Source organism: Nyctereutes procyonoides, unplaced genomic scaffold, assembly GCF_905146905.1.
Source record: "Nyctereutes procyonoides isolate TBG_1078 unplaced genomic scaffold, NYPRO_anot_genome, whole genome shotgun sequence".
NCBI classification, from domain to species: Eukaryota; Metazoa; Chordata; class Mammalia; order Carnivora; family Canidae; genus Nyctereutes; species Nyctereutes procyonoides.
The window spans coordinates 13799596-13815562 of record NW_026575121.1 but is presented as its reverse complement, the minus strand read 5'-3'; the positions used below and the strand labels follow the sequence as shown (position 1 = coordinate 13815562).

The following is a 15967-nucleotide window of genomic DNA, read 5'->3' as shown; positions in this document are numbered from 1 at the left end:
ATATTGGAATCATAAAGCAGCAGTGCCTTTAAAAATTCGTAAATGATTTCTTCCTGACATTAAATACTCAACAGTTCCTTCTCATCCCTGTATATGGCAATAATTTTCTATTTTCTTCCAAAGACAAATTGACTATTAGTAAGTTTACAGCAGCATTTCTTTTTAAGATTATTTTCAGAGATTGTGAGATGGCTGCTGAGAGGATGGACGTTGCCATCACCTCTTTGTCCTTATGTATGTAGAAGCAATTTGCTGTTGTCCATTTTAGAAAGGTCTGGGGAAAATCACCGATGGATTGGAAGGGTCAGAGCTGCAGTAACCATAGTGCAGCACAGAAAACAGAATGGAAGCTTGAGAATGAATATAAACATACTATGCTGGTACTTTCCCATTATGGGTCAGTTCTAGAGGAAATTGCAAAGTAGATCAAAATTGTGTTCAGGGTCCTAATCCTGTCTAATAACCCCCTCCAAAATCCTATGTATATGGTCCCACCCCTATTTTGGTGGACAAAAGCTTCACGTTCTATTCTTCTATTTCCTATTACTTCATTTTTTAAATCATTCCTTCATGGTAAAGTATAGGTTGTGGAAACTTTAAACATTTCCTTTCCAAACATAACTAGAAATATGGTGAAACTGAAGTCATTATGCAGTAAATTAGGGAGGCAGATTTGAAGGAGTGGGACTCAGAGGCTCGCCAAACTCTGAAATCACATAACCAATATGCAGCCCTTTAAAGTAGCCTAATCCTGTTTTGAATATGGGGCCCACAAGCAAAATTCAAGCACTGTCTTAAAAAAAAAAAAAGGAATAATAACAACAACAAAAATCCATTAGCTTCAGTTTTTGTAGTTTTCCAGAATGTCCTCTGGGAAGTAGGAAGGTAACCCTTAAGAATGTAATTTCGTTTTAAAACTGAATTCACTGAAGCAAATCTGGCTTATTTGGTATTTCTATCATTCTCAACTTTCCATTGATTTTATTTGTATTAGATTTTAATCAGGGATTCCATTGTGAAATGTTTTGAATCCAAAATGTAATTTAGGAAGTCAGATTTTCTAGCAGAAGAGGAAGGACAGGGGAGGCACAGAATTGAATAGAAAAAAAAAGAAGAAGAAATTAAATGGCAATTAATTAAAAGGAGAATTGAGAAAGAATTTGAGTGAAGCAACTTATGAGGATCAGAAAAGTACTGGAATCCAGTTATAGAGGAAGGGACCAACAGCTGGTCACCTAGCAGGGATTTTAGATTCCCCCATGGTGATGTTCCACTGCCATCCCTAGCAAAGGCTGTCAACACTTACCATGTGCGATGCTATTCTACTAGCTTGTGGCTTCAATTCAAGAAGTCGGTTTCGATAGCAGAAGACTGACTATCCTTGAAAAACTGAGAATGGTCCTAAGCTATTGATAAGGAGCTCAGAGAAATTATCAGCATTCATGAATTCTACACATTTATTATTTGGGAATCAGTATAGACTACTGAATTTTAGGGAAGGCTTACTAAATCTTTTCAAAGAAGGAAAATGTCATTGCTAACAAACAAAATACTTGACCAGGATTCTGTAGTCTGTACCAGACTTTCTGTAGGACAGAAATTCAAAGGTACAGGCACTTCTTTAAAGTGGTCAAATTGGATTGCTTTATCTACCTACTTACCTACCTACCTACCCACCTATAATATTTGGCAAAGGGAGTATGGAGAAATTCTAATCGACAAATAGAAAGGCAAGGTAAAAAATGCAATCAAATATAAAGAAACTAAGGGCATTATTTGAGAATTTTAAAAATCCCACTAAAAGAAACTAAAATAACCTCTTTCTATTAGAGGATTTATTAATATAAAATCCTTACACCCATCCCTAGCTGTAGTGCTGTTCATCACCCATTCAATTAACTACTGAACCCTTTCAAATATTTTTTGCTAAAATAATGAGTAACATATACTAGTGCTGTATATTTGGAGTGATTAAACTGATGGTAGCAAAAAACACAATTATCAGGAGTAGAATAAATGGGAAAAATCTGCACAAAAGGGAAGCAAAAAGTAATATTTGAACTAGTAATATGAAATCTCAAAGGCCTAAGTCATTTGCAAAGGAAAACCATTATTAGCATAGAATTTTACACTGAAAATGTAAAGATTATTTTTGGAATTGATTCTAATTTCTAAGTTAAAGAAATATTTTGATTCAGAAACAGAACATTGTTTTTCTTAATAGAAAAAAGTTTAAACAAGGAAAGAAGCCAACTAAATTAATATAAAAATATAAAATATAATATGCTACTGATTTTTTAATTGAAATGTGTTAAGGCACTATTACAAAATTTTAGGAAGAGAAAAAAACTCATAAACAATTTTCTTTTTGTTTAATTTTTGGTTTCTTTCCCCTAAGAGGAAATTTACTTTTGTTCTTTAAGAGATTTTAAAGGTATTAAAAATTGGGTTTAATATTTGAAATCTGACATAATTGCTTAAATACAGCTGTCATCATCTTTCATCTGTAAAGAAAATTATTCTTTATAGGTGTGCATTGAATCAATTTGGCATTGCTCCTCATGATGCTTTTCAAATAAATTAACAAGAGTACATTGACCAAGACAATGGCTGATTGCTTCTTCAAACATTTTAAAATTATTTCTGAGTAAACTGTTCATTATGTGAATAGTATAAAGCACTGGGTAAGAGGGTGGGTTCTGAAGGCGTGTCATTTTATTTCTAATGCTAACTTCACTATTTACAGCTATAGAATATTGAGAAAATTTCTCAATACACACTAAATGTGAGAGTAACAGTACTTACCTATTTATAAATGCAATGAAAACGAAATAGGATAATAAGTTTTAAGTACTGAATGATTCACTCAATGCATATGAACGATTTTAATGTTCTCCCCTAAGGTTTGCATACATGAGCTCAGGTTTTAACTTATTCTTCAGTTTTGTTTGATATATAGTCATAGCAGTGAATCAGATTGTCTATTTGAGCAAATTCTCCCATTTGGAGACAAAGTTGTGTATCAAAGACACAACTATGTCTAGACCTAGGATAAAACTCCAAACTTGAAATGCAACTAGCAGCGTTTATAGAAAATTGTAAAAGCTCAGTAAATGCTAGTCTCCTCCTTGAATCTAGATAGGTAGATCGAAGGTATAAACATTGATACATGGAAGAAAGAAAGAAAATAAAGAGAGAGAAAGGGAGAAAGAGGAAGGAAGGAAGAAAGGGAGAAAGGGAGAGAGCAGAAGGGAGGGAGGGAGAGGGAAGGAAGAAGACAAAGGGAGGAAAAAGATCATACAGATAATGGAGATAGATAGGGAGATAGGTAAGATGACAGAGGCAAATGACAAAGAGAGATAGAGGGGGAGAGAGAGAGGGAGAGAAGGAGAAAGTGAGAGAGAGATCTCCCATCTCTACTAGTTACATACAGTTTCTTGAAGGCAGGCTCCAAGTCAAATTTATTTTTGATGTTCCTAAAGAATCTAACCTCCCTCACGTATTGAAAAGATGTATAGATATTTATTAAAAAATGAGTTTATAAACAGTCAACGAATCAATGAAATACTATTTTAACTAATCCTCCAAAATTATGCTTTAAAGTAGAGGTCAGTATCTCTCCTATAATTCATAGATTATCTAAGTGTGGCTTTCAGATTCATTATAACTTTCCCATATTCACTAATAAGGATGTGTGGAAACTCTTGTTTTAGAGGAGACATTTGCATTAGCATTCTCACTCTTAGACTAGCAATTTTTTTATGTGTAGTATTAGCTAAAATATATGCCCAATATATATTCTTCCAAGAACAATAGCCACCTTTCTAAGGTATTATTTTCTAATATCAAAATTGAAAAAACAGATTTAGTATAAATTACAACTTCAGACATAAATAAAACTACTTCCTTTTTCCACAGGGGTCCTTACACCTCCTCATCAAATACATTGCTCACTTGGTTGATGAAAAAAATTTAAAGAGTTAATGTGAACAGCATATAAACTTTTTGATTAATACAGTTTCTCATGAAGATATAATAAATGCAAACTCTTTACTTTATGCAGCCTTACAAAAAGTAGCCAATGCATTATCTGTCAATCACTTTATTATACACGTAGACGAGTCTATGTTAGGTTCTGTATTCACATATTAAGATCCAACAACCCATTATTTAAAATTTGTCTAAAAAATTAACATATTATAATACGCTATAGTCAAAACCCATCAATATCATTTAAGCCACTTCAAGTAAACATTCAAATCTGTAGGCATTATGAATATTCCATAAGCATTCAAATACTTTTTATTGAAAATAATTTAAAATGCAATGTTGCATTATTAGACAAAAAATTACTATGGTATATCTGGCAGTTATTACTTATAAAAAGAAGGCTTTTGGAGAGGCCAACCTTAAAATAAATCCAGAATAATTATATTCAGTGCAGAAATATAAATATATATTATACTGAACATATGTATTTATTTCTGTATTGAATTTATATATGTGTGAATGTGTATATTAACATTTCAACATGATTAGAGAAAGTAATAAACATTATATCTGTTGAAGTATGTGTGACATGACAGATTGCACTACAGGAAAAAAATTATTTTCTATGAATTGTCAATCAATAGATGACTTACAAGAATAAGTGACTATGTCACATAGTATAAATGTAGCTTCTCATTAAAAACTGAAATAATAAATATTAGATATTTTAAGTGCCATTAGTTTTGAAAACTAATATTAACAAATATAACATGCATTTGTAATTCTGAAATGCCATTTATACAACAGTCCTTTTCATTTTTTATAACGAGACGTAAAAACCTATTCATTGCATCTAAGTTTTACACATGAGTTGCTTACTTCTCTTTGGGTGAATCAGTAGCAAATAGTTCGTTGTGTTTGAAATGATAAAAACATCAAAACTAATAAAAAGGAGGCATATCAAACATTGAAGTTAGACTTTCAGGAAAAAAATATGTGTATTTAATAAGAAGTGTTTCTTTTTTATGTCTCTATCAGGGTAAACAAATACATGTCTATTTGACATCCATGCAGATTTAGATGTAAATCAAAAAAAGTAGCCAAAAGTGTTGCTTCGCTATAATTTGACTCATGAAAAACCACATTGAAGCTACAATCTGTGCTAAAAATAAACCCTGCTAAGAGTTATAAAATCCCAGTCAGGTTTTCTTTTTACCTAAAAGTGGTGCATTTACTAAATTTAATCTTGTAAGTTAGTATATTAAGATGTGCAAACCTAGCTAACACATGCCCTATTTTCCTTGCTAATAAAACACAAAATGGGAAAGGTTAAGAAATGCCCATAAAGATAAGAACAGTCTAGTGACTTAGGTCAAGTTCTCATTTTAAGAAGATTATAGACTAATATCCATGCCCTTCCTCTTCCTGTTGTTACTGAGGTATTGAATAAGTTGCTTTCTATCTGGGACAAGCTGAGGATTTGCTGTTTCTTTTGATATATTATCAATGGTCCATTCCACCGTGATAAACTGCAACTCTCGTACTAATAGGTTTATAATGATTGCTTAAGCTTTACACTTTGTAAGCATTGGAAGGCTTCACTCACCTTGTTCAAGTGGTTGGCTTTTAGTTGAAGTAGTTTTCATCTTGAGTGCCTCCCTAACAGACATGTCACAGCAGGAGCCTTTGTTAGTGTCTTGGTCACTGTCAGCCTGATCACTGTCCCCGTGCCCACTGTCTCTCAGGCTGGCTCTTTCTGGGTCCTTAAACGTGGAGCTACTGAAATACATATAAAGAAAAAGAAGAGAAAGTGTTGTCTCTACGAGTCCGAATCTGAAGTGTAGTCTCTTGCAAAGCAATTTTGACACGAATGCAAATGGGGAAGCCGAGAAAGTTATTTAATAGGCCTTACCTTTGAACAAACTGCTGCCTGCTGCCCATGTAATTGGGCTCTGCGGGAAAATTGTCTGTCTGCGAAAGAGAAGGAAAAAAATACGTATAGTTGTACACTGGACAAATCTCCTGCAGAGCAACAAGATTTCCTAGTGGAAAAATGATTAATAATTCAAAAATTCCCTTAATCTTCAGATTTGGACATTTTAATTAAATTGGAAATTGCTGACATGTAATTATGTACTCAGAACAATTAAATGATTCCGGTCCACAAATTACCTGTTAATAAGTAAACAATGAGCCTGTCATAACTGGCATTCTCTGCTACTAGTGGGATGGATAACACTGTGTTGTTTCATGACTTAGATATTAAGATTGAGCATTTGTGGGAGGAGTGGAAAAATGACCTAATTTCTCCATATTAAAAGTGTGAATTATTTAATAATACTCATTTTTAAACATAATTACATCATCTGCTGGGACTCTATGCCCTCCTTGATGTAATATCACTTAAAGTCATCCACTCCTCAATTAAGAGAGACAGGGCCTTTACTTCAAATTTTGCCAATAACAATTACAAGCATGGCACATATGGCTGAACTCATCTCTGTAATTCATTCTCATCTACATTCCGACTATGGCATTGAACTCAAACTATACAGAATAAAAGGGTATTACTTCTGGTTATTCAGAGTGAAGTAAAATTAAAAAAAAAAAAGAAAGAAAATGTTACTTAAAATATTGAGTGTAACGACATTGAGAAACCAGGCTTGTTTTTGTGGTTGTTTTACTGCTTCCAAACTGATGTGGAGGTCTGCCAAAAAGAACTGAATTCTCCTTGTATCATGGAACAGAGTCTTTTGGGAGAAAGATACTAGATCTTTCATAGATCTCCCTATACTGTACATTCATACACATCACTTCTTCTTGCAGCTGACTCAGCAACAAAGGTTCTCCTGTTTTCTGCATCACTTCATATCACACCATTGTGCTCTGAAGCAGCTATGGATTCATACAAGATCACCCAGCATGCAAGAATCAGGGACACCGGAGCATACAATTCATGAAGAAGAGGGCCCAAGGTAAGGCTTAATGTAATACAATATGTGTTTTCCTTATAAAAAGTTAATTTAAACAAGTAGTACTCTTTTCTCATGTTATAATTTTTATTTTTTGTGGCTTTTTTTAACTATTACTGGAGAAAAAAGACATGTTCAGACTAATAGCTTAATGTACTAAGTTTCACTGTCTGTTAAAAGTTTGGGGACAGGAAATACTCTCATAAATTTCTTAATCTATAGTCTTTTGTTGTTGTTCAAAAGACCTTCATCAAAGTGCAAAGATGAAGGTAAACAAGGTCAATACATTTTTCACTTCTAATCCACTTTAATTGGTAGTTGGTACAGACATTTTTCATTAACATGTTTTACTAGGTTTTAGATTCTGTGAAGCAACTTAGTGTTTATTTCTATAATGGTAAACTATTCATTCTTAAGGATAACAATGTAGTAAAAATATTAGGGAGGGAGGCAGTGCCTGGATGGCTCAGCTAGTTAAGCATCAGACTCTTGACATCAGTTCAGGTCCTGAACTCAAGGTTATGAGTTCAAGCCCCACACTGGGCTCCATCCTGGGAGTGGAGCCTACATAAAAAAATAAAGTAAAATAAAATAAAATAAAAGGTAGGTGGAAAACAACACTGGGGCAAAATGTTTGCAAAAGAATTTTGCCAATTTTTGGGCAGCTCTGGTGGCTTAGCGGTTTAGCTCCACCTTCAGCCTGGGGTGTGATCCTGGAGATCTGGGATTGAGTCCCATGTCAGGCTTCCTGCATGGAGCCTGCTTTTCCCTCTGTCTGTGTCTCTGCCCCTCCCTCCCTCTCTCTGTGTCTCTCATGAATAAATAAACAAAATCTTTAAAAAAAAGAATGTTGCCAATTTTTAAAACTTCAATTACTTAAAATTCCACATTTTAACTTAATAAAATCTGTTGACTTGGGTCAAAAACATGTATGTAACCCATTTTTGTTGTTAAAGACTAAGCCATGGATATCTTAGAACACTTCAGAAAAACAGAATCCTGGGGAGAGAATAAAATGTAAAGTGGAAGTGGAAACTCTAGTTATCATAAATACTATTATAAGTTACCTTGTGATTTTAATGCTTTAATTAGGTGGAGCATCACAGGATATGGATTCCTATTCAGTTAGACACAGAGAGACAGACTGGGAAACTTTTCCTTTCTCTGCTCTAACAGGGACAGTATCTGAAAGTGTTTGCCTTCTAGTAAACTTCTAAACAGCTCTGATAAAATACAGAACTTAAATTGAGAATTAGAATACATTTCCCCACCGAATGAAGAACTATTTTGTGTGCATGTGCACATGTGTGTGTATGTTTGCAGGTATGCATGAGTGTTTGATGAACACTGAGCAATAGCATTGTTACCAAATGTTATTCTGATGAAAATAGAAACATAAGAGGAAGAGATTTTAGAAGAGAAAGAAAGGTGAGAAAAATAAAAGTAAGGAGAAAGGCAAGAGAAAAACAGGAGAGAGAGACAAACAGGTATCCATATGCAGGAGGAGGAATGAGAGTAGAAAGAGATAAAAAAAAAGATGTAAAAAAGAAAGAAAGAAAGGTTGGTTTATTATTGTAGAATTTCACAAAGTACAACTTTAAAAAATGTACAACTTAATCAGCAGCAGAGTATCAGAAGTTTACTAATACGGCTTGCATTTACCCACTAAAATAGGTAGAAACGTGAGAAATTGTGTGTGTGCTTATAATTACCATAATGAAATAGCCATTTGGCCTATAACAAACATATAACTAACTCCCTATAAAAACCACACTGGCTTTAATATAGAAAATAACATTTTCATTATCCAGGCTCCAAGGGTGTTAGAAAACTCATTTAAAATAATCTGAATATAAAATAACTGTATTTGCATAGAAAAATGAAAATAGACCCAAAACAAAAGCCATATGTACCACAGCATCATTTAATTCAGAAATAAAAGGGCCTTAAGATATTTTTCAATAATGTACTCTAAAAATTTAGTTCTACCTTGCATATCTCTAAATCTTAACTTTTAAGTCTAAGAAAAAAGTAAAATCTGAGGTCAGACACTTGCAGCTTGTTAGGTTTCAGCAAAGTAATTAAATATGAATATTTATAACTCTTGAAAATTTTATCCTCTTCCGTTCAAACTAATCTTAAAACTAATGTTTTCTCTTCAAAATCAACTCAAATGCAGTGACTTTTACTTTTAAAACATATAATTTATTTATTATTTTTTTAAAGTACCTGGAATTAATTGGTAGTTACAGAGAAGTCCCAAAATAAACACTTTAAAAACTTTAGAATATGAGGATCTTTTTATTCTTTTTCATTCGAGATATAAAGACAAAAGTTTGGGGATTTTTTAGAGATTATTTGCTCATGACAGACTGAGTCCCCCCCTCCTTGTCTAATTTTTCTTTTGTTTCTTGTTATTTTGTTTGCTGAACATGAAAACTTAGATATTCTTTACTTTCCTCTGCACTGAAAACACAGAGATATAAACAAGTAATCACTTAAACATACAAAGCGGATAAGTCTGCATGATATGAAACATTTCTTTGATTATTTGCCTCTATGTATTTCTCTATGTATTTCTCCTCTATGTATTACTCAGCAAACTGTAGTCAATTTATAAATGATATTCAAAATCAGATTTTTTTCAGCAATAGTCAATAAACTATTCCTGAAGTATATCAGACTATATATTTACATATTCTACAAGTTGCTCATCCTATTATAACTCTAGAAAACAAATCATGATTTTAAAAATATGCGTCCATGAGGAAAACCAAAAGGAAACACCTATTGAAAATGAACCATGTTGGCTGAAATTGGGTAAGTTCTACTAAAAGACCCAGTAAGCTCAATAAGGCAAGAAAAATAAATAAAGGGTAAATTAAAAAGAGAGGGGGAAAATTTAAATATCTTGAAATAACAAGTATAGAATCTGTACCCTGAACATGACAAAAATTGATGAAATAAATCAAAGAAGACCTAAATAGATGAAGAGATAATTGTTTTAATGTAGTAGAAGACTCAATATGGTAAAGACATCAATGTTCCTCAAATAATCTATACATGTAACATAATAACATTCATATTTACAGCATTATTTCCTGTAAATACCTATAGAGGATACTAAAATTTGTAACGAGAAGCAAAGTGACTATAATAGGCAAAATAGTTTTGAGAAAGAATAAAGTTGAAGAACTCACACTATTTTCAGAGTTACTGTGAAGCTACACTAATCAAGACAGTGTAGTACTGTAGACAGCAAAGACACATAGCCCAATAGAACAGAGAGACTGTCTATAAGTAGCCCACAGAAATACGGCCAATTGATTTTTAACAAAGTTGCAGAGGCAATTCAATAGATAATTCAGTAGAAATGAACCTTGACATGTGTATGTATGTGTACATATATGTATATATACACACATATGTATATATATCTACATGTCAAAGTGTATTATATGTCTAAATGTAAATATAAAACTTCAGGTAAAACCTAGAAGGAAATCTTTGTGACCTGACATTTGGCAGTTCCTAGACATGATGTCAATAAAGCATAATCCGTAGGAAAAAAAAAAAAAAGAGAGAGACCCAGACTGACACAGCAATTTGGTATTTACCTTAAGGAAATGTAAACTAGGCTCACACAAAAGATCTGTACATAAATATTTACAGGAGCTCTCTTTTCAAAACTGGAGTCAATCCAAATATCTTTCAATAGGTGAACAGATAGACTGTGGAGCATGGATGCAATGGAAAACAATTTAGCCATAAAAAAACAATCTAGTGATGTGACAACTTGCATGAATCTCAACAGCATTTTGGTGAGTGAAAGACGCCATCTCAAGAATTTGCATACAGTCTGATTCCATTTATAAAAGTTCTCAAAAAAGCAAAAAGCAAAAACTATTATGACAAAGAACAGGTCAGTGGATGCCAAGGTTTAAGGTTGACTAGAGAGATATAACATAAAGAAGTTTTAAAAAAAAGATTTTTATTTATTTATTCATGAGAGAGACACACACACAGAGAGAGGCAGAGACATAGGCAGAGGGAGGAGCAGGCTCCCTGCAGGGAGCCTTATATGGGATCCAGTCCTTGAAAACCCGGGATCGCACCCTGGGCCGAAGGCAGATGCTCAACCACTGAGCCACCTAGGCATCCCATAAAGAAGCTTTTTAGGGTGATCGAATGTTTAGTATCCTGACTGTGATGGTTTCATGAAGTCTTTATATGTACACGATTAAAAATACATAGAACTCTACACTCAAAAAAAGGTTCATTACTGTGTGCTAATAAAAGGTAATTCCAAATTAAATCTAAGGTGATATCTGCATATCACATGTGCTGAAGATCCTTCCATCTCACAGAAGATTATAAAACTACAAGCTCTTTTATTAAAATATCTTCAATAAAGACTGTTTCTGAACTTTGTCTTTTAAAATTGCAGAGAGCCAACTATTAAAATCTATGTAGAAGTTCCATATTCATTTGGACAGACTACAAATGGATTCAAGATATAAAGATCTATTTAGCCACACTAGCAAACCCAAGCAACAGTTCTATAAGATAGCCACCTTAGTATGAATTATTTAGCTAAATTTTCACTTATTTCAAAGATGTTTTTCTTGTGCACAGTTCCCATTTACCCAGCCATAACATAAATACTTCAAACGAAGTTTGCAGACTGCATTTATTGCAAAGGGGCAGCTTTTTTTTTTTCTTTTTTTAAATAGGCTCCAAGCCCAACTTGGAACTTGAACTCGTGACCCTGAAATCCTGAATTCAGGAGTTGCATGCTCTACGGACAGAGCCAGCCAAGCACTCCAACAAAGGAACAGCTTTCTTATTTCAATGCAGAAAACAAACATGGCTATATTGCGAAGAACTGGGATCCGTCCTCAAAAACAGTGAGTTTCTACATTTAGAAAATGTCTTGAATTGATTCTACAATTGGAAGTGAATAGAATATCTTTGTAAGGACTCTAAAGGCATTTATTTATTTATTTTTAAAGATTGTATTTATTTATTCATGAGAGACACACACACACACAGAGAGAGAGAGAGAGAGAGAGAGAGAGAGAGGCAGAGACACAGGCAGAGGGAGAAGCAGGCTCCATGCAGGGAGCCGGACCTGGGACTCGATCCCGGGTCTCCAGGATCACGCCCTGGGCCAAAGGCGGTGCTAATCTGAGCCACCCAGGCTGCCCTCTAAAGGCATTTAATATAAAATGATTAGTATCTAAGATGTACCAAAGTGTATGCAAAATATCTTCAAAACAATTTTGCAACTTTGGTGGTAAAATTAGGATATACTGTTTAAAATGTGTAGTTTTATACTTTATATGGGATAATATATGAATATTTCTTAGTTACCAAAGACAATTCTTTTTATAACTTTTACACTTAAATCCTACATTCAGCACTGTAATAATCATGAAATAATGATAAGCGAATGAAAGTCTGAGCAATTTTAAAACAATATTTAGATTACTAGAAAATGAGACAACTGTGGGATAAGAAAAATAAAGACCTCATCGTTCTGAGTCCCATTTCTAATTAATTTCCAAGGAAAAAAAATCAGAAAACTATTTTCCAAAAGTATTCCTGCAAAAGGAAGAGAAAAAAATAATTCAATCATTAGAAAGATGGATTGTATGGTTAGTTTTCACCATCATAGATGCTATTTCGGCAAATGCTAGAATTCAATCTGTGATTAGTGCTATATATATATATATATATATATATATATATATATATATATATACACACAATACCTTGGTGATAATTTGCCAATATCTCTTATATTTCCCGTGACAGAGTCACGGAATGTTAACAGACTATTGGGGCAGTCAGGAAATTTCCTATGGAGAGAACAATTTTTGACAAACCAAAGGGCTCTGGCGTTTCCAGAATCATTGGTGTGGAAACATAGGCGGCAGTGGTTTCTAAACTGCTGGTATCCTAGACATTCTTTTGCTTTTCTAGGTTTGTTTTTTTTTTTTTAATTTTATTATTATTTTTTTTAACCTTTGAGACGGAGACTCAGTGGGTAAATTCATTCCACAAACATACACTTAGCTCGGACTCCAGGCAATATTTTAAATATCCAGCATTCAACAATGTAAAATTAGCAGTATCTGAGATCTGATCAGGAATTATAACGTATGCAATAAACTACAAAAATATAATCCATAGCTAAGAGAAAAGGGTTGCTGGAGGGGAGGTGGGTAGGGGGATGCGGTAACTCGGTGATGGGCATTAAGGAAGGCACATGATGTCATGAGCACTGGGGATAATATATAACTGAGAATGCCTAAATTCTGCTGAAACTAATAATACACTGTATGTTAATTAATTAAATATAAATAAAAGACAGAAAGAAGGACCTCCCAAATGTTGCAATACAAATATGAAGAAAGTTTTAATTCTAAAGGTATTGATTTAGAATGTGAATTATTAAAGAAGAATGAAGGTATGTCTTCTTTTTTTTTTTTTTTTTTTGCCTAAATGCTATTTATTGAAAAGAGCAGAGAAGAGAGTACAGGCTCCCTAGGCACAGGATGGAATAAAACAAGCAGATCAAGTCCACCTCCTGCTCAGCATATTCTCTTGTTGCCCCACAGGGCCATCTTGTTGTTGATGGGCATCTTCAGGAAGCGGTCAGACTGCATGTAGTTAGCTATCTTCTCCAAAGCCTCAAAACGGCACATGAAAGCCTTCAGATTTGGAAATTCATCCAGGCACTTGGGCTCAAACATACAGTTCTGATCCAAGACATCATAAGTGAGGAAATCCACAAAGGTGAGCTTTGACGCCCTCAGAAAGAACTTGTGACAAATGAATTTGGGGTTGGATGTGTAGTAATAGTGTTAAATCTTATCATTATAGCTTCAGCTACACTAAGATAGTCAGTGTTTTCATACCCAAAGGGTACAGGGGAGTGGAATTTTGAAAATTCTTTTGAATTAGGGCCATAAGCTTGACTAAGTATATTGATGCCATTGGGTTGAAAACAAAGCCAAACAAGTTGAACTTTTCCCTTACTTCAAAGGCACTGCTTTAACATTGATAGTGAGCATTCTCTTTGCAGCAGACTGAACACAAGGGAGTGTTAAGAGGTGAATAATTCACTTTAAGCCTTTTCATACCGACATTGCTTCTGATAGCTTTGCCTTCAACAGAATATATGGTGTGGTTCTTTCTACATTGCTGAAGTAGGCAACAGCATTTTAAGCCACCACTTATAAAGTTATCTGACAGCACCCTATGGCTTTGGAATTTTCAAAGTGCATGAGGTATGGCAATAACTATATTTATCAATGATTTTCAAAATAATACATTTTATACGAGTATAGCGTGGTCGACATTTGTGTTTTGCAACTAAAGGCATAACAAAAATATAAGAAACCCTTACCACATTTAGCAAAAACTAGCATTACTTTAAATTAAAAATGAGAGGACCAGAACAGCCACATCCTGTAAGCGAGCATTTTAAGTCTACTGCTCAATTAGGATGACTGAGATGATTTTTTTTTAAAGTAATGTGGCTGTATATTAGAACATTTTTGCAAATGTTAACTCTTTTAAAAACGACACCGATAACTTTAATAATAACCTGCATGCCAGAATTTAATTATGTAACTTATCAATCTTAACGAAAATCATCTTGGACAAGAAAGAAGAAAATTGAGATAATCAAAAGTTAAGAGGAGTGCTATTTGTTATCTATAAAAGCACACATTCTCTTTTTATATTTGCTGAAGCATGGAGCCCATAGGCCACCAAGGTGCCGCTGAATGTCAGATGTGCTTTCTCACTGCCAATCGCATAGAGTTATACCATGAGTTGATGTCTTGGGGAAAAAGATCCAAAATTCAAGTTGCTAACTTCAACATCTCCAATTAACCCTTTCTCTTCAGTACAGTCAGCCTCTCCATCTCAACCCTAGCTCATACCTAGTCTTTTCTTTTTCTTCCAGTTATGGCAGTGGTCGCGGTGATGGTGGAGGAGAGGAGGAATTCTATTGCGTTCTGCTTTTTGTTTGTTTGGTTTTTGCTATCTCTTGTCTTTGAAGACTCGCCTCTGCTTTCCACCTATCATGCTCTTTTTCTGTCTCTATTGAGTATGGAAGGATTACCCCACTGGAGGGAATGCCTAAAATCGGATTCTCTGCAATTGGACCTCCAAACTAAGCAGTCAAAGTTATATGCAGCCATAGCAATTCATTAGAAGTCTAAACTTCTAGAATTCTGACATTGAGGAGGAGAAAAAAAAGGTAGGGACACAAATTGGTGACTCATAATTTTACTTATTCATAGGGATGAATGCCGAGTCTTCTGTAGGATACATTTTCTTAAAATCTTAATTTATTAGGGTTAAAGAACTTGCTAACAAGTTAGTTAAAAAAAGGTTTTTATAAATTTATTTACTTAGCTTAATTTAGCTAATATGGATCTGTCTTGAAACATACTGTGTGAATCTAAATTTATGTAAATCCTATCATTGTGCTCTTTCTGTGGTAGGAGGTTTGGAGTATGCGGTCCTAATTTTGGGATCTACAAAATAGCATTATTGATATTTATTATAATCCTTCTCAATTGCCCTAGAAGACATAGTAGTGTTACTGTCTACATGTTTTGTTTTTTAACAGAGAAACTACAGCACTAACTTTCAAAAAGTCAACCCATCATATAACCAATTCATTGCAGAAAGATAACTCTTGCTGGTGACTGCCAGGACCCAGTCAGTTGCTGCACTGCCTTTCTGAGGAATAGAGAAAAATAAGGCTCCATCCAGATGTGGTCAGAAGTTAATGAGAAATTCAGGTATCTTGCCTTGAAGTGCTTTTAAAAATTACTGTTACACACTGAGAAAAAAGAGTACTATCACCCCTAATGAGAAGACAACCCATTGAAAAAGTCTGCACTTTTACCTTTCTATACTTGCATGTTAAATTATTTAAATATGCTGAACATTATATATAACTGCAATAACTAGATTTCCTT

At 34.0% G+C, this 15967-nt stretch overlaps 1 protein-coding gene across 2 annotated transcripts in view; it reads right to left on the bottom strand.

The window, feature by feature from the left end:
* Positions 1 to 15967, bottom strand: part of PCDH17 (protocadherin 17) — a 92318-nt gene that overhangs the window by 53082 nt on the left and 23269 nt on the right. Inside the window, exons 2-3 of one of the 2 annotated variants that reach the window (XM_055336165.1) lie at positions 5903 to 5961; positions 5597 to 5769 (exon numbers count right to left, since the gene is read on the bottom strand). In XM_055336165.1, coding sequence (XP_055192140.1) covers positions 5597 to 5769; positions 5903 to 5961 — 232 coding nt within the window. The remainder of the gene's footprint in view (positions 1 to 5596; positions 5770 to 5902; positions 5962 to 15967) is intronic. The other variant, XM_055336166.1, reaches the window with a different exon arrangement.